The sequence below is a fragment of the Xiphophorus couchianus genome, chromosome 24 (assembly GCF_001444195.1).
Source record: "Xiphophorus couchianus chromosome 24, X_couchianus-1.0, whole genome shotgun sequence".
NCBI classification, from domain to species: Eukaryota; Metazoa; Chordata; class Actinopteri; order Cyprinodontiformes; family Poeciliidae; genus Xiphophorus; species Xiphophorus couchianus.
This window is the reverse complement of record NC_040251.1, coordinates 1427738-1450331: the sequence shown is the minus strand read 5'-3', so window position 1 is coordinate 1450331 and position 22594 is coordinate 1427738. Positions and strand designations below refer to the sequence as shown.

At 39.0% G+C, this 22594-nt stretch overlaps 1 protein-coding gene and 1 long non-coding RNA gene across 2 annotated transcripts in view; one reads left to right on the top strand and one right to left on the bottom strand.

Annotated features, from left to right (window-relative positions):
* LOC114140703 (uncharacterized) overlaps positions 1 to 16385 on the bottom strand; it is an 18347-nt gene extending 1962 nt beyond the window's left edge. Inside the window, exons 1-2 of the long non-coding RNA XR_003594656.1 lie at positions 16252 to 16385; positions 392 to 521 (exon numbers count right to left, since the gene is read on the bottom strand). This is a non-coding gene — a long non-coding RNA (uncharacterized LOC114140703). The remainder of the gene's footprint in view (positions 1 to 391; positions 522 to 16251) is intronic.
* LOC114140702 (vascular endothelial growth factor C-like) lies at positions 5391 to 22594 on the top strand. The gene is made up of 8 exons (XM_028010803.1): positions 5391 to 6784; positions 12663 to 12927; positions 13002 to 13192; positions 14787 to 14917; positions 15010 to 15113; positions 16270 to 16404; positions 17214 to 17415; positions 20762 to 22594. The coding sequence occupies exons 1-8, from the start codon at positions 6683 to 6685 to the stop codon at positions 20880 to 20882; spliced, it is 1251 nt and encodes a 416-aa protein (XP_027866604.1). The 5' UTR covers positions 5391 to 6682; the 3' UTR covers positions 20883 to 22594.

The following is a 22594-nucleotide window of genomic DNA, read 5'->3' as shown; positions in this document are numbered from 1 at the left end:
AAACGTACCGCTTCAGATGAAAACCAACCAACAGAGCCAGGAGGAAGATCTTAGTGTTACTGTCAGAAAGACTGTAGCATAGCAGGGAGCAGCACGTCCTGAAGCTTATTGACGGCGCCAAGATCCTCCTGTTACAAAATAGGAATAATTTTAACAAAAGGAAACCAGTTTTTAGAAAATGTTACATACTGTAGGTTTAGAAACATCTAAACTAACTAAGCTTAATCAGTCTAAGACTGCTAATTTGTTTGTCCTTATGATTAGAGTTGACTGAACTTAATGGCTGAGATGAACTAGCCCTGAATATTTGCCTTTTTACCAAAAAATAATATGGCTTGTTAGCATATCAGTAAAATCCTAGGTTTAAGGATGCCATGTAAAGTGTTCCTACCTTCAGCAGGGATGATCACTTGTGCTGGAAACGCAGGACAGCCTTTCATTTCCAGCTCTGGTCAATAAGCAGGTCTCACCTTCCAGTCCACACTGGCCTAATAAATGTACATCTAAACGTTGCTTCCAAACTGCCATAAAAAAGATGAAAACAGTTTTTGGGATGCTTGAGTAACAATTGACTAACATTCATAACGAGGATGATATAGATCTCAAACAAGTTGAAATTAGGGCTTAAATTGTCCTCAACTGAGTGACAGATGAATCATGTAACAAGTGACAGATGAATGACTTTCAGGACAGTTTCACTGCTCATTGAGTGACGGGTTTAACTCATGACTCTGTTTAAAGGTGTAACTACCTGCACCACCACACCTGGATTGACTGATTTAATTAGATGCTCTGCAAGCAAACAGGCTATTTAGACTTTTAATTATCATTCAAGATTGTTTGTATATCACATTTCATGAACAAGACAGTTCATAGTGCCTTACTTCATAAAAAATACACAATCATGAAAACACCACCCAGTAAACAATTGAGAAAACCAAGTAACATTTTAATGAATGGCATCACAAAAACTATCTTTGCACATCAAGTAAGTTGCTCAATGTTTTATATATTATGGTTCAAAAGGGTTCAAGTCCTGGAAGAATGTCTATGTTGTCATCCTCTTTCAAAATCAGCATTGGCAGCAGAAAAGATAAATGCGCCACGAGAAATTTCTACAGTGTAATAGATCATGAAGGATAAGGGTTCATATCCTGGAAAGAATGTCTATTTTGTCAGCCTCTTTCACAATCGACACTGAAAGCAGAAAATATAAATGCACCATGAGAAACTTATAAAGTGTGAAAGGTTGTGTGGTCCAAAGGTTAAGGCATCAGACCTCAGTTACAAAAGATGTGGGTTCAAATCCTGATCTTGGTCTGTAAGTAAAGTAGATATTCGTATTTAATGGGATTTTTAAATTAAAACCCACACAGTTCATCATAATCAGTCAAAATTAAGGCCAATTTCTGCTTAAATATCTTTTTTTTAATCAATCTATTTTTACTCTGGGAATGCACTGATTACCACGTTTTTGGCTGATACTGCCGATATTTTTGTTTTGCTGTTTTACTTAAAAACCAGCAAAACAGAAATATCGGCAGTATCAGCAAAAAACTTTGAAATCGGTGCATTCTTGGAGTAAAAATAAATTAATAAATAATCAACATATTTAAGCAGAAATCATGTTTTTCTTTACATAAATCCTTAATTTTGACTGATTATGATGAAGTTTATGTGTTTTAATCTAAAAATCCCATTAAATACAACTATATACTTCACTTGCACACCAGGACTTGAATCGACATCCTTTATACCTGATGCCTTAACCTGTGGACCACACGACCTTCCACACTTTAGAAGTTTCTCGTGGCGCATTTATATTTTCTGCTGTCAATGGTGACTGAAAGCGACTAAGACACAAAAGCAAGCACAGCTGTTGTTGCTGTTTTTTTAAACAAAAACAGCAAAACAGGAAAATCACTTTGAAATCGGTGCATTACCGGAGTCAAAATAGATTGATAAAAAAAAAAGATATTTAACCAGAAATTGGCCTTAATTTTGACTGATTATGATGAACTTTGTGGGTTTTAATCTAAAAATCCCATTAAATCCCAAATTAAGCATGAATATCTACTTTACTTACAGACCAAGATCTGAACCCACATCTTTTGTAACTGAGGTCTGAGGCCTTAACCTGTGGACCACATGATCTACTACACTGCAGAAGTTTCTCGTGGCGCATTTATATTTTCTGCTGTCAGTGTTGCTTTTGAAAGAGGCTGACAAAATAGACATTCTGTCCAGGATTTGAACCCTTATCCTTTGTACTTGAAGTCTAATGCCATAACCTGTAGGCCACACGATCTTCCACAGTTTTAGTTACATATGTTGAGCTGTTTTGATCTTCATATAACAAGTGACAGATGAATGACTTTTCAGGATAGTTTCACTGATCACTGACAAGTTTAACTAATGACTCTCAGTTTAAAGGTATAATATCGTGATAAAACTTTAAGTTCATTTTGCCCACTAATGGATGCAGCCCTAGTGAGATGGGAGTTTGTTCTCCTCTACACAAAACGTGCATTTACAACTCATAGTCCTTACTAGCTGTATATCAATCAATGTACTTGCATTTCTGTTGCAAACAACTGATGCTAATGTTTATTTCTACTTCCACTGAAAGCAGCCGGGTACCACCGGTGGTACTTGTTCTCAGATTGAGAACAAGCGGGTTCCTGCACAAACTAGGCATGTTTTGAGCCAGCAAAATCCCTCTGGATCAAAGTTTCAGGGTAATGAATCCTGCTGAACGTATTGATGGATGAGACTTGCACCATAAGGTGGGTGAGCGCTTTGGTTTCAAAGAACAGGAGAATTTAAACCTCATCTATCAATATCTTGGTGACCTAAGCCATATTACTCTATAAACATGTGTCTACCATGATAAATCCAAGATTGTTACAACATTGGATGTGAGGAAAACAACAAAGCCCAACTACTGGGTGACTATTTGTTCTCTGTGGAGAACAAATAATTGGGCGATTCTTTGAATGTAGGTTGGGTGAGAACACGGTGTTAGGATCTCCTCAGCATCGCCAAAGGCTGCAAGTGGGACCAGATCCAAGCAGCTGGTTGGTGCTTTTCATGTCCCAGCTGTTAAACAGGGAGTTTTCCTTCGACCCAGTTACACGCTGGCATCACGGCTATAATTGAGGGTCTTGTTCATTTAAAACTTAAGCCGTCATTAAACTCAATCCACAAAGCATTTAATTACTGACTTTCCTGGCAGACTGTTGCAACACTCCACAGGCATCTCACAACATTACGACGTAAAACAAATCCAGCACGATTGGTGGCCTCGTATCTTGACTGATGTTGAAAAAACAGCCTCTAAAAGATGTTACTGTATTACTAATCCCAAGCAAATCTCCACTTGGTTCTAATTTATGTTGTGTGTCATCTCTCGACGTTGTAGCCAAAGCAGAAGACAAAACCAGAGCAGCTTTCAGAAGCTCTAACTCAATAGATATGACGGAGATTAAGGATGGCTTCACACATCCCTGTTTAGTCAGCTTTAATAAAATTCTGGTTTGTTTACCTAGAACGCCGGTTCGTTTGGGGAGGAGTGAATGCGTAATCGAACTCTGATGAAGACCAAAAAAGCGAACTCTACATATGTGAACGCCAAGCGGACCAGAGGCCGCTACAAAAGCTGGAAGTGGACTACAGCGCAGGGCATTCTGGGTAAAAACAACTAAATCAAACATGCCAGTCTAGTGCTAACAGGAGAAATGGCTCCTGGCCTCTTACTAAAATCTGATGCCACTCCATTTTTGTTTACATTTTGTGAAGAAGGACATTGTGCTCATGTCTCGTTCAGAGGTTTTCAGGTTGTTTCCTTCAGTAGTTCTTGATGCAGCGCCGCCACAGTTGAGGAGCAGAACAAGTTTTTCAAAGGGTTTGGATCGTTTGGCACTGTTAAGGTGAACAACCAACTGAAAATGTAGCAAATGTTGCAATTTTGGTTCCCCAATCAAGCCGATTGTACCAGACTAACAAGTGTGAAAACTAACTTGGATTTTATGTTATCCTTAAAGCTTGGTCCTAAATAAAGTTTATTCTACCAGAATAATGTTTCTACAGCTTTAAACATATGTATTTATCAGTGTGTAACCACCTGTCTTGTCCTCAGGCTCTGAGCAAGCAAATGCTAAAGCAAGTGAGCATAAAAAGGAGCTCAGTGGAACCTGTCCAGCCAACATCAGCTCAATAAAAGAGGAGACCCTCTGAACTGTGACAGGCCCCTGAAAGGAGGGGAAGCCACATTTGTTGAGCACAAAGATCCTGCTGTTTGGTGCAAAGGGTGCTCTATCTGCGGCTGGGGACAGGATGTTAGGAGAAACCAGGAGAGTTTTATAAACAGAGACGATGCTGAGCAAGGACAGCTGGGGGTGGTAAAAAAAAAACTCATCTGAAATTTTAACTTCAATTAATTTTTCAACAACGAGAAAGAGGTTGAATTTGTAGCTAATTTATTCTAATCCACACAAAACTGAGTCTTTATCATCCTTAGATACATTTTTCAGAAGTCTGAAGGAGAAATGTTCATCTGTTTAAACATTTAGGTAGAACTTCAGATGGGAAAGCTTACAATTGGTTATTATAATAGTTCAAACACAAAATATACCTTGACATGCATCCAGTTCTCAGTGTCTTCACTCCTGGTGTTACAGCCAATCAGTGCCAGGGAAGATGCATGGCGCCTTGGACTGGCTGATTTGCAAACTTCAGCCATTAGCATGTCAAATAGCATTGCATTGAGGTATTAAAGCTTCCCAAGCTGAATTTTCTTTTGAATATTTTATATATGCTTGAAAAAATAAATACGCAAAAATCTGCAAATACCAAAACTGGTGTTCAACTATATTCTGGCATTGAGCAACTGGAAATTATTTCAGCAACTCTCACTGACCTAAAACAGGAATCATCAACTGTGGAGAAAAAAATGGTTTTGTGTCTCTTTACATAGTTTATGTAAATATTTGGTTTCTATTGTGATTGTTTTTAAATCACCAAGTTAAGTTATAAATCTTAACTTGATGATTTATAAATTGTCACACTTCCTGAATGTGACAAACCCTGGTCTGAGTTCACATGATGAAATGAAGAAAGCAATGAGTGGAATGTGGAACTGCTGAGCAGATTTCAACACATAAAGCTGCAAGCAGGCACTTGCCACCGTGTGCGTGCGTGTGCGTGCGTGTGTGGCCTGTGTGCGTCTTTAATCCTTTGTAAAGGCTGGCTTTGACTGGCCCAGAAATCGGATGTTTTCTCATTCGAGCTTTTCCCAGACACACCTCTTCCTCCTCCTCCTTTTTTCTATTCTCCCTTCTTATTTCGCCCATCTATCGCTCTGTCTGGCCCCCATAATTTATTTTGCATTTGTCTGTAACTACGTTGCCTTGGGAGGATTTTTTTTAAAACAATTTAGACAAAAAGACGAAAGCTTCAGCTTCTACCCTCCCTCTTCTCCTCTTCCCCTGTAATATTCAGACACAATTGCTCGCAGCCTTGGGGCGGAATAGTTAAGAAGGTATGTGAAGTAAGTCTTTTTTAGGACTTTGAATGAACCAAAAGAAGAAAGAACGACGTGAGAGGGGGAAGGGTGGAGGACAAAGATGGAGCTAGATGAAGTGTGATAGGGAGAAAAGCCTCAGAGCTGCAGGTGTGGGAGCAAATTGAGTTAAAGCGTTAATGCTTATGGAGCTGGGAGAATTAGATGTATGTAAAAATAAATCCTCTGTGATAGTGTTTCGAAATAGCCTTTTTGGAGGCTGACAAACTGCTTGTCTGGTAAATTTAAATCCGATTTCTGCTGCCTCTGCATAACCTGCAATTTCAGAGGAAATAAAAAGGAAAGGGGCAGTATAATCAGCTGAAGCACACAGATCTCATGCCTCTCTGATCCCTCATCCCGCCCACCGCACACAAGTCTCCCATTCTTGTATTTTTTCCTCATTCACTCCAGCGAGACGCCTGAGAGGAGGACGCATTCACTTTGTTTGCCAACACCGAACGCTGGAGTTCTTTGGGAAAGAAATCTCAATCTAGGAACAGGATTTGAATTGAGTTTATTCTGTTTTGTCCTCCTCCTCTTTGATGCATTTTCTAAGAATTAGATGGAAAAGTTGTGACAGCTTTAGAAAGAACACCGAGCGAGCGAGCGAGAGAGAGAGATTTACCCTGAAGGCTTTGAAAGAAGAAACAGGAGCCAGATAAAAAGGGGCAGCGATAATCTGCACAGCTGCTGCGTGGAGGGAAGGAGACACAGACAGATAAAGAAAGCAAACGAGGTGAACAAGTGCGAAGGACGAGGAGAGGAGACAGACGAGGACGACCGTTCACGTTGAAGGCCACGGCAGATATAAATACAAAGTGAAGACAAAACCCAGAGGGACACCTGTCGTCAAATTAGCAGTAATGGAGACGCGGCGGGACGAGACGAGAAAGCTGGACTGAGGAGAAACGTTAAACACGCCGGACTCGAGCGAAGTAAGACGAGAAGGTTTCTTCATCATGATTTCTTCAGGTGGCGTCCCAAAATCCAACGACCTGCACGGGAGGAGCAACTTCGTCCCAGGATAGAATGAGAAGAGGAGCCTGATCCGTCAGAACCGGCCTGCTTTCACATTAACTTCACCAACTCCCCCCACCCCCAGCTCTCCATCCCCTCACTATGTGGATACCAGCTGTGCTCCTATGGATGCTTTACTTCAGCTGTCTGTGCTCAGGCCAAGACTACAGGGACTATTACCCAACCGGAGACACGGGCACCGAGGTAAGACTTCCCTCCCCTCACTTTAGTTCATCCCAGACTTGAACTGTACAACTTAAAGAAAAAAAAAGCACAAATTTGACTCACTGCACTATGATGTTCACTGAAAGTCAAAAAAAAAGATGAAATACCTTTCATAAGAGCAGTGCTATGTGAGGTAGATAAGCTGTATTTACATTGGAAACATCCCTGAGTTTAGGATCCGTTTCAGCAGAGAAACATTCCGACACAGACGGGAATCACTGGGGAGAAATGCAGATGGGAATAGACAGGAAGACCAAAGAGATTCTCCAGAAGACTGGCTGGTGCTTAAAGCATTAAAATATATGATGATGTATTAGGGTCCAACTAAGAAAATAAAAAATGTTATTAATTACAAGAACAAAGTCATGATGTAATGAGAATAAAATCAAAATAATACAAAAATAAAGATATGGTCAAATAAGAATAAAGTTGTAATGTTACAGGAATTAAGTCATATATATTATAACAACATTATTTCAACTTTATTCTTGTAACATTGACTTTATTCTCAAAATATTGGCTTTGTTCTCAAAATATTAAAACTTAATTCTCATATCACATTTTTATTCTTGTAATACTATGACTTTATTCTTGTATTATTTCTACTTAATTCTCGTTATATTGACCTTATTCTCAAAATATTGGCTTTGTTCTCGCAGAATTATGACTTTAGTCTCAATATTATCACTTTGTTCTCACAATATTTGGACTTTATTCTTGTAATATTGAATATTCTCAAAATACTATAACTTTATTCTTATGTTATTCCAACCTTATTATCGTAATACAACTTTATTCTTTAATTTTATCACTTGGTTCTCATACTATTATGACTTATTCTCCGAATTTTATTTTTTTCTTAGCTTGGCCCTAATACTCAGTTGTAAAAATAAAACCAGTATAAAGTTTTCAGCCACTGATCCACACATGACAGGAAGTTTTACAAACAGCAGAAGTTCAGTAACATTGTTTCACCAATGGGATCAGCATGGAACCATTGGACTTGAGGTCAGTCCAACATCAGGAGAAGAGCAATGATGTAACAGCTAAGCCTATTAGGGAAAACACTAAATCGCTTATAATTTTCTCCAGAAGGTCTGAGTAAAAGCTTCAAAGAGGAGACTGAGGTATAAAACAGGGATCAAAGTGAAACAGATGAGCACTAATGACAGCATGGCCGTAAAAGAAGAACAAATATAAAAACTAATAAAGAACAGAACTAAAAATACACTGAAATGAACAGAGAACACAACAGAAGATGAAGATGACATGTAACAGAGGATGTGATATTAATAAAAGGTTGTCGCAACATTTGTTGCATAAATAAAAGAAACAAACTAGTCAAGCAACTGAAAACCAACAAAATGTTGATATCCATTATGATTGATTCAGTTTCCCTCATCATATTCTGTTAGCTTTAGCATCTCAGCTACTAGAAATATGCAAATATCGGACATAAAGAGCTAGAAACCATCCAACTGACCAAATACATTATTGGCAGGCAGAACCTGAATGACTGGAACTCGAAATACGATATCCAACCAATATTGCTTCCCAGCACATTTTATGTGAACCTTTAATATCCAAAACTTGTATATTGTTCACAGAATTAAACTATTAAAAATCTAAAATTGTTCAGCATTATTTAAGTTCACTTTGGGACCAACAGATGATTTTTGAATTGAACTGACCAAAGATGTATTTAAACAAGGAGATTCTTCAGAATCCTCCATGCTGCCACCATAAGTTCTAGAAGTTAACTATATAATTAATCAGCCTGTTATAAAGAAGAGCAATCCTTATTGTTAAGGTCTGCAGAGGATAAATTGTTCAAGCTCACTTCCTCTTTCCTCCATCCTGCTGGCTTTGATCCAGACATTGATGTTCAAAAAAATTTGAAAGCACCTATAGGAAGAAGGAACGAGTCTTTCGCTCTGTCATTTTTTGTTGTAATAAATGTGTTTCTGTTCTGAACGATGGATTTAAATCAAAGACATCTTCATCACTTCTCCTTGGTTGGATGTGTCTCAGGTGGAATAAAGGGGGTGATAGCTGATAAATGAAGGTTTTAATAGACTTCAGATGGCTTTGGTCAACAAATGTAGTAGCCTCAAATCCTCAATAGTAAGATATTAAATGACACTTCAGCTCCTTTAACTCAAAATGTATTCATTTTCAACACTTTTTACCCTAAATTGAAAGATCTTCACAGGAAAAAAGACAGTAATTCACACATTTTTGCTTAAAGTTTTTCTCCCATTAAATGCACAAAACAATCCAGTTCTTGTCACAGGTGAACATCATTAATGTTCCTATAGTGTCAGCCTTACATCAGCTGTTGTGGTTTTCACACACCAGGCGGGATGCAGCTGGGTTTTTAGGTTCATGCTGTTTTTCTGTGCATCCTTATCTGGAAGTTTATGTTTACAAAGCAGGAAAACGAGCTCCTGGGGAGCATAAAGTGGAGATTTACAGATAAAGGCATCATCTTACTACTCAGAACTTGCTCCAGTTCTTAGTAAAACTTAGTCTGTGTGCGTAGGAGGGGGATCTGAACCCAGCAGCTTCTTCTTCACGACATTTCCTCCACAAGTTTTCAAGATAATTCTGGCTTAAGCCTTATATATAAATCTAAACAATAGTTTCAAACACATTACTTCTAATAGAAAACAGGCTGAGTGATAAATGTATGGGTGTGTGTATGGGTGTGTGTGTAAACATTTGTGCCTCGGTGCCAGCAGTGCGTAATTCTGGACACACCCCAGAGTGCTGCATGGATAGCGGCTGGTGCATCGTCAGAACAGAGTCCCACAGCCATGACCTCATGTCATGCGATCGCTTAACAACGCAACCAAACTTTATGTAATATAGTTACTCCACTATAAAACAGTTTGATATCAGCTCATTTCACCCATTGTTCAGCTTTTGTCTGAAACGGCATCCACATCTTAAAGATTCAATGTGGAAACAACAAAAATACATCTGAAAATGAGCAAAGAAAGAAAGATAACAGAAGCCAATAATCATGAAGAGTGGTGGTTCATCCGAACAATCTGACGCTTAAAAAGTCATCAGATAATAAAAATCTCACGAACTAATTATGTGAAATATTTCAGTCGCAATATGGAGAAAATGTTTTTTTTTAAAGTGGGCCTGAATCTCCTAAAAAAAAAAAGACAAGAATCTTTTTAACAACAAGACGAGTCGATGAACTTATGGTTTAAGTTAGTAAGTCAGAAGTTCTGGTCTTGACTTCCTTCCTGGATAGCAGCAAAGACACATTTTGACTGTATGGAAGACAGAATCTCATTGTAAAAATAAAAACCTTAGATTTTATACTTTTGTAAATGTACAAAGTGACAGAAAAAGTCTAATTGCAGCTAATCTTAAAGTGCAAACTTTGAGAGTGACGTTAAAACTCAGAGTTCCAGCCTTAAACTTGTGATCATTGCACTGAAACTGGATTATAATCACTTTACTTCTTCTGAAGGAGAAGTTGTAAACCTTCAGAAATATTGAACAAATGAAGCCTGAGGAGTGTGTGCTGACTGAGTATAAACCACACAATTGCAGCAATGGCGCCTCACTTCTTAAAAATCATACGAATCCTCAGGGTCTCTGGGTGGTTTTATTTCTGTCTCAGAACATGAAAGGTTTACAACCCTGAAATATTGCTTTCACTTAAAGGTTAGATCACATTAAATATTGTCGTAACTCATCCACGTATCTTTAAAGAGCTGTGGTGGACGGTGATGCTGTGAGCAGTCGGTCCTCCAATGACTCTAGACAATGACTTATTGAAGACTCTAGTCATGATAAGCACAAGCTAACAAAATATCTGGGCAGGAGAGACGATGTTCCACAGCAACATGTCCTGGATGATATCATCAGTTTTTGGCAAGCACCGCTAATCCACCTCATGTGCTTTTGCCGTTCCTCTTTAACTCTATGCCTGGTCGTATGGTTAGAAACCCAGGCAGAGAGAAGTTGGAGTAGCAGATGACACTGAGCCATTCAGGTATTCGAGCTTTTGAGAGTTTGTTCCAGATTAGTGGAGTATAAAAACAGAATGCTGCTTCTCCATGTTTGGTTCTGGTTCTGGGAAAAGGCCCAATGATGGCCAACTTTCAGGTTACTGGCAGACACCACCAAATTCCTTTAGAGGTCCAGATACATAAAACCGTTCATGATAAGATGCAGAACAACAAGACTCCCAGAATCTTTGAAGAGTGACGGGCCCACAGCATCACAGATCAGCCGCCCTACTTAACATCAAAGCTACATGTCGATCCTTATTTCACATCAAACCAACAGTGAGAGTTTGGACTTGGTGACCCCCAGGATGGCACACTCTGCTGCACTTCTCAAGACCCTCTACATTTGGATTTTCAAAGTTAAGTGAATGTCGTATTGATGCAAAATGCAAAACTATGAGGGGAAGAAAAGAAAATGGAGGAAATGAATAAGTTGGAAATATGTTGCAAGAGAAGACTTGGGAGTGGGAGATAAGTAGGGATCCAGTTTCTGTTTAGATAATGCCAGCTGTGCCAGTCGACCTCTTCTCAGCCTGTGAACCCAAACAACCTCTGATATTCCCATAAGAAAAAAAAGGATTAGGTGTGAATCCAGAAGACCACTCCCCCTGACATTTCCAAACTCACAGCTTTGATTTCCCAGTCCGTTAAACAATTATTCAGCTATCTTTCATCTACTGTTGCTCTATGGAGAGTTATCCGTCGTCACGGCAAAAAAATCTTTGTTGAGTGACTCACAGTAGGAAGGTTTTAGAGGATAATGTCAACTGTAAAATTTGATTTCCTGTGTGAAATCTGTTGAAATTAAAACTTTAAAGTGTGGCAATAATCTCCAGTATATTTGGTTCCTTCTTATCTGTTGTCATGTGAGAATATTTTAAATTGTGAGGAGAACAGCATCACCTTCAACATTATCCTACCTCTGTTTCTAGAGGAGTTTTACAGATTCAGGGTTTTTTTTGTTTTTTTATCTTAATATTTAGATAAGAACCTGAATCTGGTCTGAATCTGCAGCAGCAACAATGCTCAGGTGAGGGAAGGACAAGAGTCTTCCTAATTACTAACAGTAGCCGACAGCAACATGTTACAACACATTGGTAGCTGAGGTATTCATTGTTTATCCTGCACAGCCAGTGAGTCTGAATAGATAAGCTTACCAAATCTAACAGTTTTACTATAACAAACAACTGGATTGTTTTTGATTTGAAACCATAAAATTGAGTTTTTCTTAATGATTTTATCTGGATTATACACTGGCTTGCAAAAGTATTCAATCCCCTTTGAACTTGTTTATATTTTTGACTTGCCACAACCACACATTTAGGCTGTTCACACAGCTCACCGCAGTCTGAACGACCCAATTCCATTCTTTGTTTTCAAAGCATCTGCAGCATAAACTGTCATTTTATCAGATTTTTACGTTTTATTTGAGAAATGCGTCATAATTCTGCACCAGAAGAAACCATATGCTGGAGGTAAACGATGCCTGAAAATTTTAATTATGAAAATTAAGTTATAGTGAATCACATCACAATCCCATCACTCATTGTTCAGACTCCAGTACAGACGCTGCAGTCAATACTGTATAAAATACCATTGCTATAAGTTGTGCTTTCTTTTTATCAATTTCCTTCATCTTATTTTGATCATGACAATATTGTTGGTTCCCATTGCTCAATAATCTGTAGCTGGCAGAATCTATTATTACGCTATTTATTTTCCTTAGAAAATACATCATCGGTTGTGTTGGCCATTATAGTGTCTCCCTAATTGTTTACTAAAGATTATCTCAAGAAGTGTTTCCCTGTGATTTCCCCCTCCAGGCTCCAGCCCAGTCAGATGACCAGTCCAGTTTGGAGACGGTGACCAGCATGGACCAGCTGCTGCAGCTCTTCTACCCTGAATACAGCTTGATCCAGCAGTGCATGAGGAAAAGATCCTGGCACGCCTCCTCTTCCTCATCTTCCTTCCCTTCCTCGTCTTTTTCAACCTCTTCGGCGAGCCCTTTGGTCCGCTCCAACGACGACAATGACATGTGGGTTCCGATGCGGGAGGAACCCGTCTACAGAGTGGATGGAACGCTAGCCGGTAACTTGAATGCAAATCTTGTTTTCTAACTTTTATCTAATCAAACAAATCCAGTTATTGAATTCTGTTTCTAGTCATTCTGGAAGAGATCCAGCGTACGTCGTGCCAGCCGAGAGAGGTGTGTGTTGAGGTGGCCAAGGAGTACCCAGAATCCACCAGTCAGCTGTACCTCCCTCGCTGTGTGGCGCTGCATCGCTGCGGTGGTTGCTGCGGGAACGAGGCTTTTTACTGCACCAACATGAGCTACAGTCTCGTCAATAAAACCGTGAGTCGCACCGACTTCAGATTCTTGCTTTGACTTTGTTGCCAAACTCAAATGTGTCGTATCATCAGAAACTTAATCTGTTACATTACTGTGGAGGAATTTTGGCCCTCCCCTGGAAGAATTGAAAGATTTTTCCAGTGGGAAAGGCCACTGCATCACTGTTGAAATTAAGACTAGGCTTTGACTAGACCACTGAAAACGTTCACTTCTTTTTTTTTTTTTTAGTAATTTACAGGTGGATTTGTAAGGCTGCATCCTTTGAAAGCCAATTATGTCAGCAATCCAACAGAGGTCATCCAAATTACTTTTCCCCAAAATGTACCTGGTGGATCATTGGCACTCGACACTATCCCAAGATGCATTGCGGGTCAAACGGGAGATTTTTCTTCTGTAACAATGGCGGATGCAGTGGTAGACAGAGCAGGCGAGGAGTACAGTTTAAATTAAATGAAATCAAACTTGTGTAGCGCTTTTCTGAACAATAAAAGAATGAAATCAGTCATTTCCATTAAGCGCACATTCACACATTGAAGTATATTAAACTATAACATTATACCTGAGGTAAAGACCGGGTCATTTGATCGATGCAGCCTCTGAATATGGACACACTGTAAAAATTATAAAAATGACTGTAAAATTATAAACTGTGCTGAACAATAAGTTGTCCTAGAAATTATTGCGATAAACTATAATATTGTTGTTTTAAGATCAATTTTATGTTACATGTTTATAATGGCATAATACTGCAAGACTAATAAACTTTAAATATGTAACAAATACTCAACACTAGAACTGGAAGATAGTTTAAATATCCAAAATAAAACCACCAAAAACAAAAAAACAACCCACAACCTAAACCATAAAAGAGATCATGAAGTCTCTGTAAACAAAGTTGTCCTTCAAAAAATATAATTAGAAAAGAAATTATTGAGCTCATTTTAATTTATCATGCGATTATTGATTAATTGCTTATTGCGACAGGCTTCATAAACACTTAGCTTGACCTTCAGGTCTGGAGTTAATGGTTGGACACTCTGCATCCTTCTAATGTCAGGTACAGAGCAGAAGTTATGCTTTTTAAAATGTTTTAGCCTACTTCCTGTTGTCATACAAGATTTATGTAAGTAATTAGTTTACTCTAAAAACCTTCCATAAATCAAGCCTGAATGTTTCAAGAGAAACTGAACTAAAACATGAATTTAATCAAGGTGAAAAGGTTGGTTTGGATGGTGTCTTCTCTCATGTCTGATATTAAATGTTGTTTTTCAATCTGAAACATTCAGATGTCGCAAAAAACAAAACAAAACAAAAAAACAAACGGAATCTATTGCTGCTTCACAGCGCTGTAAATCTGCTTTCACACCTCAAATCCATCTGGATGCTGAAAACAATTTCCCCAATTATGTATCTGGCAGCTCAACACAGCCCACTCCGGCGGGAATAGGTTGTGAGTGGACGCAGCGTTTAGAGTCACGCACATCTGTACAACAACTGCACACAACAAAACACTTTTCTAAAACCATGACGACTTTTTAAAACTGGAGACACACCTGTCCCTGTGAGCATCTAAACATTTTATCTTCCTTCCCGCCAGCTGATGGAGCTGTCTCCGCCCAGGATGGATCGCTCAGTCGCCATGGTAACATTCGTCAACCACACCTCATGCGAATGCCTCTCCAAGCGGCCGCTTCACTCCATCATAAGGCGAGCGGCAACAGATCATCTGTGAGTAAGAGACTCGCTGATGTCCTTCTCCACCTCTTCTCATCTCATGCGTTACTAAACGCGTATGGCCGTGTGGGTGTGTGTGTGTGTAGGTGCTCCCCTCCTGAAGTCCCCTGCACCTCTGGATCATTATGGGATCCAGTGAACTGCGTGTGTGTCTCTGCGGACACCATCAGCTACACTCAGAAACAAACAGGTGAGCGTTTAGATCCTCTCGTCCTCAGTCTTCCAGATTGACTGTCCTGCAGCTTTTAGATGCAGCCCTGCTCCAACACAGCTGGGTTTCAATATGCCATCCAGCTTAGCAAAAACCTCTTAATGAGTAATTCATCTGATTCAGGGTCTACCTTCAAATATAAATCTTGAAGGGAGAAAACAAAGTAAACTCTTGCACGCAGTTCCAGTTAAAGTCCATATCTTTGCTTTTGTGAAGGTAGAACAGTCCAAGAAAATAGGACATAATGGAGTGTTCATAAAGTTTTTGGACACAATGATCTCCACTACCCCACACTGAATAAAAGACCTGCAATTAATTAGATATTTTTAATTGTGAGATTACATGTTGCTTTTAAAGAGGTATTTAAAACGGTATTCTAGAGAATATTGCCTTTTAATAATAATAACCTTTATTTAATCAGGTTTGACTCATTCAGATCAAAAGATCTGTTTTACAAGAGAGACCTGGCAAAGACTCGCAGCATTTAGATGAGTCACAGATCTACTCATGCACTTGGAGATTCAGCCCAGATTCTCCACACCCTGAAGAGGTCTTCCTCCTCCTTTCACAGTGAAAGGAGGAGGAAGAAGAAGAAGATGATGATGATGATGATGATGGTGGTGGTGGTAGTGGTGCCAGAGCGTTTCAAACAAATCCTCCCTCCCGCAAAGTTGATACCACTGAAGCAGGAATGTTTTTTGTGGTGTTTTTCTTGTACAATCATGCCAGCATCTTTCATCTTCAGAGATTTTCCAACTCCAAACTCTCATACTTGACTTATTACATTAGCACAATAACTATTTTTAATCCTGTAGGGCACATATACAAATTACTCTGTCTGTAAACTGCGCCCAAACTCAAGTCTCCGCGTGCAAATTTAGTGCAATAAACGTAATCAGAGGCGTGCGAGCTCTCTTTGAATTCGCTGCAGTTATGTGACAAACTCAGCTGATGAAACCTCAGAAACAATAATTAGCCCCGTGAGGCGTTCAGCTAAACGTCATCAGCATGATTTGGTATGATGTTTATGACATTTATTAAATCATTCAAGCATTACGTCAACAAAACGTCAATTTAATTTGCCAAATCTCATGGGGTTGTTTTCTATCTTAAATACCGTGTTTCTCTGTTCCAGAGGCGCTGGACTCGGGTCTGCTGGCTCTCTGTGGGCCCAACAGGGTTCTGGAAGAATCCACCTGCGAGTGCGTCTGTCAGAACGGACTGACAGAAGCCAGCTGCTATCCAGGCTGGAAACTGGACCAAAACACCTGTAAGGACACGAATCAGACTAGTTTTACAGCTGAGGGTAATGGATTCAGGCAGGTGTCCAATGTTAGGCTTATTTTTGACATAAACAAATCTGATTGTTAGGTAATGTCATAATAATAGAGATTAGGTAATAAACAGGACAAACAAATAAGAGTGCATGTGTTCCATTGTGATCCATATTTTATTGCTTATTTGAGTTTAAATCACATTAACTCATCTTATATTGCTTTGTAGCCAGGAACACTGATTAGCCAATGAATGCTGTTCATACTACAGTCACTAGAGACACACTCACTGATCACTAAATGTGAGACTGCAAGCACCAGTTTGCTGGACCTCTGTTGAATTAGGTCAGTCACCTGGAATGGGGAGGGATATGCAGTCATTTATTTGATGTTTTTATTAAATTGTCAATATTTAATAGAAATATGTTTTCACTTAGCAAAAAAGAGCTTTTTCAACATTTAATTTAATCAAAAAAGCCAAATTATGTTGCAAATGATTGATTTGTAAAAACTATAAAAAGAGCAAAACATCCAAAGGGGAAAATACTTTTTAAAGGCATTCAGACTTTAAACTGAATTTGTATCTGGATTATTGCTTATGTAAACAGTTATTTCAGGTTTTACTGAGAGTGCTTACTGTAAATACCACAACTTGATTCAGGCCAAGATAGAAGAAAAAAGGGAAATTAGTCTTTATGCAAATTTTAAACAAGTACGAACACGAAACACATTATCTGATTAGGTTTTGGTTGTGCAACCACTGCTCTGAACTCCCGCTCCTTCCTCTTCCTACCTTTGTGGTCAGGTGAGTGCCAGTGCGAAGGCCAAGGCGAGGGGAAGCTGTGTCCTGCTGGACAGCGGTGGGACGACGAGCTGTGCGGTTGTGTGTGCGCGGTGGAGTGTCCCAGGAATCAGCCCCTAAATCCCGACACGTGTCTGTGTCAGTGCAGAGAGAGTCCCCAGACGTGTCTACGGCAGGGCAAGAGGTTCAACCCAAACACCTGCAGGTGAGAGAACCAGAAGGAAGGGAGGCTGAGTTTATTTAAACAAAATGCTACACTGGATAAGAAGAAAATCCACAACAGAGCACAAAAAAGTAAATAAAAGAAAAAACCCCATAAAAACTCAACTTTCATGCTGATTTGGAGTTTGTCTGATATGTAGAGGCATTCTTTTTAACTTAGTCCAACAATAAAACTTAAGATCTATACTAAAACGAACATGACTGCATTTCAACTGAAGGCAGATCCCATTATTGTTAGCATTTGAATGAAAAGAGATGGCACATTTTTTCAAGTTGAAGACGAGAGTGGAAAAGTCTGATTGGAAATAAAATTGGACCCAAATCAAAGCCTTGAGGAACTCCGTAAGTAATTAAAGTTAAGAAACGTGGTGGAACACCATCAACATGAATGTATCCCCAAAACAACCTTAAGAAATGTCTTGAAAGCCCCTAAATCCCAATACAGGTTTGTGTCAGTGCACATAAGATGTCAGTCCACATAATGTGGACAAGAGGATGGCGGTGACTCGCAGATTTGGTTGAAAACAGACCAATAAAGCATTAAAATGCTGAAGTCATCCATGAAGTGGGTTTTCCCAGCTGTGAAGCTAACAGCAGTAGGAATGATCAGTCCAACAGTAAAACATGCGAATCATCTTCAGCTGAAAACCAGCAAGTGTTGATGCATCATGACCAGGCATGGGCTGTACACCAATAGCACGATATGAAGTGGATTCAAAATGTTTACACACATCCTTTGTAATACTTTTCATGCAAAGTTTCTCCTGATCTCTGAGATTTTGAGGTAATCTCTTCTCCAAATCCTTCTGATTTTCTGTCAGATTTAGTCCAAAATTTACATTTTTTGCTTCTTTTGTCCATATTTGATGAATGCTTGGACTCACAATGAAGCAGGAGAAAAAAAACCCACTGGAAGGTTTTCGGTCACAACTGACTGTTCAAGATTCACCTTGACAAAAGGTTTATTTCCAAACCTTTAGCAGTTCATGCTAGCCTAGCGGCTCGTCCTGATGAACCTGAGGCAGAGGATTGTGATGCGTTGTTGGTTCTGCGGAAACATCTCCTGATGGACGCGTCATGCATTCCTCTTAAGGAGGAAAACTTTCGCTGTTTGTCTTTTCAGTCGTTCACATGTTTCACTGCAACCTTTTATGGACATGGGGCATCCGAAGCATTTGCTCGGGGCTTTGCGAGTGTGTCGTGGTTCCCACAGCTTGCGCGCACCAGATTAACGTCCCTCTGACCCGAGAGGCCTCGCAGAGGGGAAGGGGACAGGGGACGGGGGATGAACTGGATGAAAGCGAAACAGACGGATGGAGTGACAGGCACTATGAAAACACACCAGCAGACATGAGCTGCAGAATGATTGATTCACACTGGTAGCTTTACATGTGGGAAATCCTACAGGATGCTAAAACATGTGGCCTTTAATGGCCGCTCACTAAACATTCTCAGCTTAAAGGAAAACAAGCATAATTACTGGAGCTGGACCTCAAAACACACTGAATGTTTAGAATGCATAAAACTGAAAACATGTTAAAGCATCAAACATGGGTTTATTTTTTATGCTCTTCTGGAGAATTAGGACCCTTTTCTCAGAGCTGTCTGCTTAGGTTTATGGGGCGTCATCTCAATTGGATGGAAGTCCAAACTTTGGCTAGGCCACTCTGGCCAAGTTGCCATGACAGCTTATTTCATGTTGCAGCTGCAGCACAAGATAAAAAAAAAAAAAAGAAAAATACTGAAATGAATATTCACGGGTTTAACGTGGATGGTGCAACTCCAAGTTTGAATTGTTATAAATTTAAATAAAAGCACATCTAAATAATTATTATAATAATTACTGGTCCGTTTGTTATTCTTATTTTTTAAATTTGTGGCATTTTTTTTGGTACTCCACAGACGCACAGAAGAATATATTTCAACAGTTTTCAAGCCTTGAAAATCTTCCTAAAGCTCCATTTAACCAAAGAAGATATTCAATTTGACTTTCAAGCCTAGTTTCAACGGTGCTCTCCCTCAAATCAACGTCAGCCACCCAATATAGTTCATATTTTAAACAAGACAAATATGGCTGAAAAATTATTAAAGTGATATAAATTCAAATTACAGCATGTCCTAAACCCCGCACTACAGTCTTTAATGTATTTTAAATATCTGCTAAATGTGCTGTGTGCTCTGTAACGAACAAACGGGTGAATTAAAAATAAATACGAAATAAAAGCTACCTTAGTTACCAATTAATATTTGAGGCTACGACGCTAACTGTCAATTCAGTTACCTGTATATTTTATCTGACATTAATTTATTATTGGTTCAAAAATATTTTAATTTAACAATATGAAATGTTTTACTTTACCTTGATTCCGAAAATTGAAGAAAAGTTAGCTATTGTTATTGATTAGTTAACTACCGCCAGCTGTGTCGATAGACTCGCGGAACCGTGCTGAGTTCGAGTGCAAAGTCATATCGTAGTAAAACTGAAATTGTCGCCAAAATTAGTCTTATTCTGTGGAAAAAATTGCTTTGTTTGGAACATTGGTTCAAAATTTAAAGTTTCATGGGCAAAAAATTTGTAATTTTAACGAATCAAAAACCTAATTTGGAAAAGAAATCCGCAAAAGACGTTTTTTATTATGCGTCTCTTCACTATTCATTGAGATATTTATAAAACATCTGAAGGTTCCTGAAGGCGAATGAATAAAAAATATTCATATAACGATTCAAACCAAAATCATGAAAGTTAGGCACCTACCAATAACAGACTGTTCTTCTAAACATATTTTTGTCCTTGTGTTCTATCAATCAAAGTAACAAAATTATATCCATTTCTCTACTTGCTTGTGGAAAAATAGTTTTTAAGGTTATGGTTTCAAGTTCAGAATGCTTCTGAGCACAAAGATAAGGCATTTATTATTTTGTACAATCACTCTTTGTACTGTTTAGTCTGATTTAACATCTGGTCACAGTAGTAAGTCCACAGGCGACTGTACACCTGCTGTGATTTTAAAGACAAGAGTTCCCAGACTTCTTCCATCTCTGGAAAAATACTCCTTTTTTTCCGCCTCACACAGAATCTTTTTGATGTACATGCAAATAAAACTTGGATTGAGCTTCATCCAGAAAGGATGTGGGGATGTGAATAATGTATAGTATGCATGATCAGAGAATATAATCCCCCTTGTGTTTCTTTTTTATTTCTCCTCTGTTCCTCATCCCAACCTCACCCCTTTAAAAAAATCTTTCCCTTTCCCCTCCTGTTTGTAAATCCGTCTTTTGTCTTCTTCGCCCACATTTCTGCCTCTCATTCTCTTTCATTCTCTCTCAAGTTGTTACAGGCTTTCCTGCAGAAACCCCAGACGAGAGTGCCAGGACGGATTTTACTACAGCAGCCAGGTCTGTCAGTGCATCCCCAAGTACATGAAGTGGAATTACCAAACAAGAAAGTGAGGAAGAGGGATTTATCCCGCTTAGATCGGAAACTTTTCCACCTGAGCGACTCCACGCACAGGAGCTGGAAGTGGATCTACGTATAGAGACATGCAGCGTTTGTGGGAGGTTTAAGCCGCCTGTGCTGAGTCATTTTTCAAGTGAACCATCTCAAACTGTGTCCACAAACTTCCCCAGAACAAAGGAAAGGGCAAAAAGCCATGTTTATCCAACAAAACTCTTCAAAAAGAGGTAATAAGGACAGATATTTGATTCCTTCCACATCTGGAAAGCCACTCGAGTTTGACTGTAAACGCAGAGCAACAAGGTGGGATGGACCAGACAGACCAACGTGTTGCAGCAAGAAGAATGCCAACCACCAACCTGCTGAGGAGCTGCAGCTCATGCCTGTGTGAAATGGAATGTGAATAAGATAATAACAGACCCGACTGCATGCTTTTTTCTTCTTTTTTTTTTTTTTCCAAAATAAACATGGGAAGGAAAAATCTTAAGGCAAATTTCCATATTGGCTGGAAGGAGAATCTTGTAGAGAGGATCTCTAAAGTGTGCACACCCTCTGTTATGATGCCAGGTTAAATCAGACCAATGTGAATCATTTTCAAGATGTGGGATACAGACTCAAACCAAAGGCTGAACGCTGAAACTGAGTCGGAAACATTAAGAAATGTTAAATACACACACTTTAAAAAAGTACAGTTTTACTCTTGTAACTCAAGCTTACAGCAAATGCAAATATTTTTTCTAATTATTTACCCAAAACCAGAGAAGTTTTGGGTCTGATTTTACTTCAGGGTGAGAAAGAAAACAAGTTTGTCTCTTTTTATTCACTGTATGTAAACGTCTGGTTTTAAAATGATTTATCAACTTTTTATATGTCATCATCCAATGCAACTCATTTTAACTGGGGTATGTACACTTTTTTGGATTCCTTACGTACCCTTCTTTTCGATGAGGTGAACGATGAACGATGAATCGCTTGACGCATTTCTACATCCAGTCACAACCTGACAGTTCTGGGTCTGCTTCTAATTTATCTGTTCCCACTCTGAGCAATTTTATTTTTATATATTTAAACTTTTTTATATTTAAAGAAAGAAAAAGAGAGGGAGAGAGAGAGAGAGAAAAAAAACTAGTGAAATTTTGAAGATGGATTTGTGAGTAGCTGTACATAACTGTATTTAAATCACAATAATAACTAGAGAGCAATTATATTATTTTAAAGTGAAGCAAGCAGCATCGTTTTGTAAAGTCTTTTTGGAAACATTTGGAATAATAATTGCTGCTTATTCATCTGATTCACTGAAATATAGTGTTCGTTATTTAATTCTCAGTTTTGATGCTTAATGCTGGGTTGTTGGAGCGACTGCAGTGTAGCTGGGATTGTGATCAGTGGCGGTTCTTGAGTGAAAGTGCACTTTTCATTCAACCAATCAAAAATAGTGAAATAATCCACGATTCTGGGAGGGGATCAAATCCAGTCTAGTTCCTATTCTCATTACTCTCAGCAGGAAAAATAAAAGCACTGGTTTTTGATCAAGATGCAAAAATTGCTAATTTCTTATCTGGTTCTTTTTGGAGCCCCCTCCTGTAATGCTGCCCTGGGAAACTGCCCATATCCAAAAGCGCCACTGGTTGTAGTTCATGTGCTCTGGGGCTGTAGAAGAATCCTTCATTACTTCAGTAAGTATTGATTAAAGGCTTTGTCTGACTGA

Coding starts and splice junctions, on each gene's coding strand:
- LOC114140702 (XM_028010803.1), top strand. CDS start 6,683: ATGTGGATACCAGCTGTGCTCCTATGGATGCTTTACTTCAGCTGTCTG. Junction 12,928..13,001: donor AGTGGATGGAACGCTAGCCG/GTAACTTGAATG, acceptor TTCTGTTTCTAG/TCATTCTGGAAGAGATCCAG. Junction 17,416..20,761: donor TTCAACCCAAACACCTGCAG/GTGAGAGAACCA, acceptor TTCTCTCTCAAG/TTGTTACAGGCTTTCCTGCA.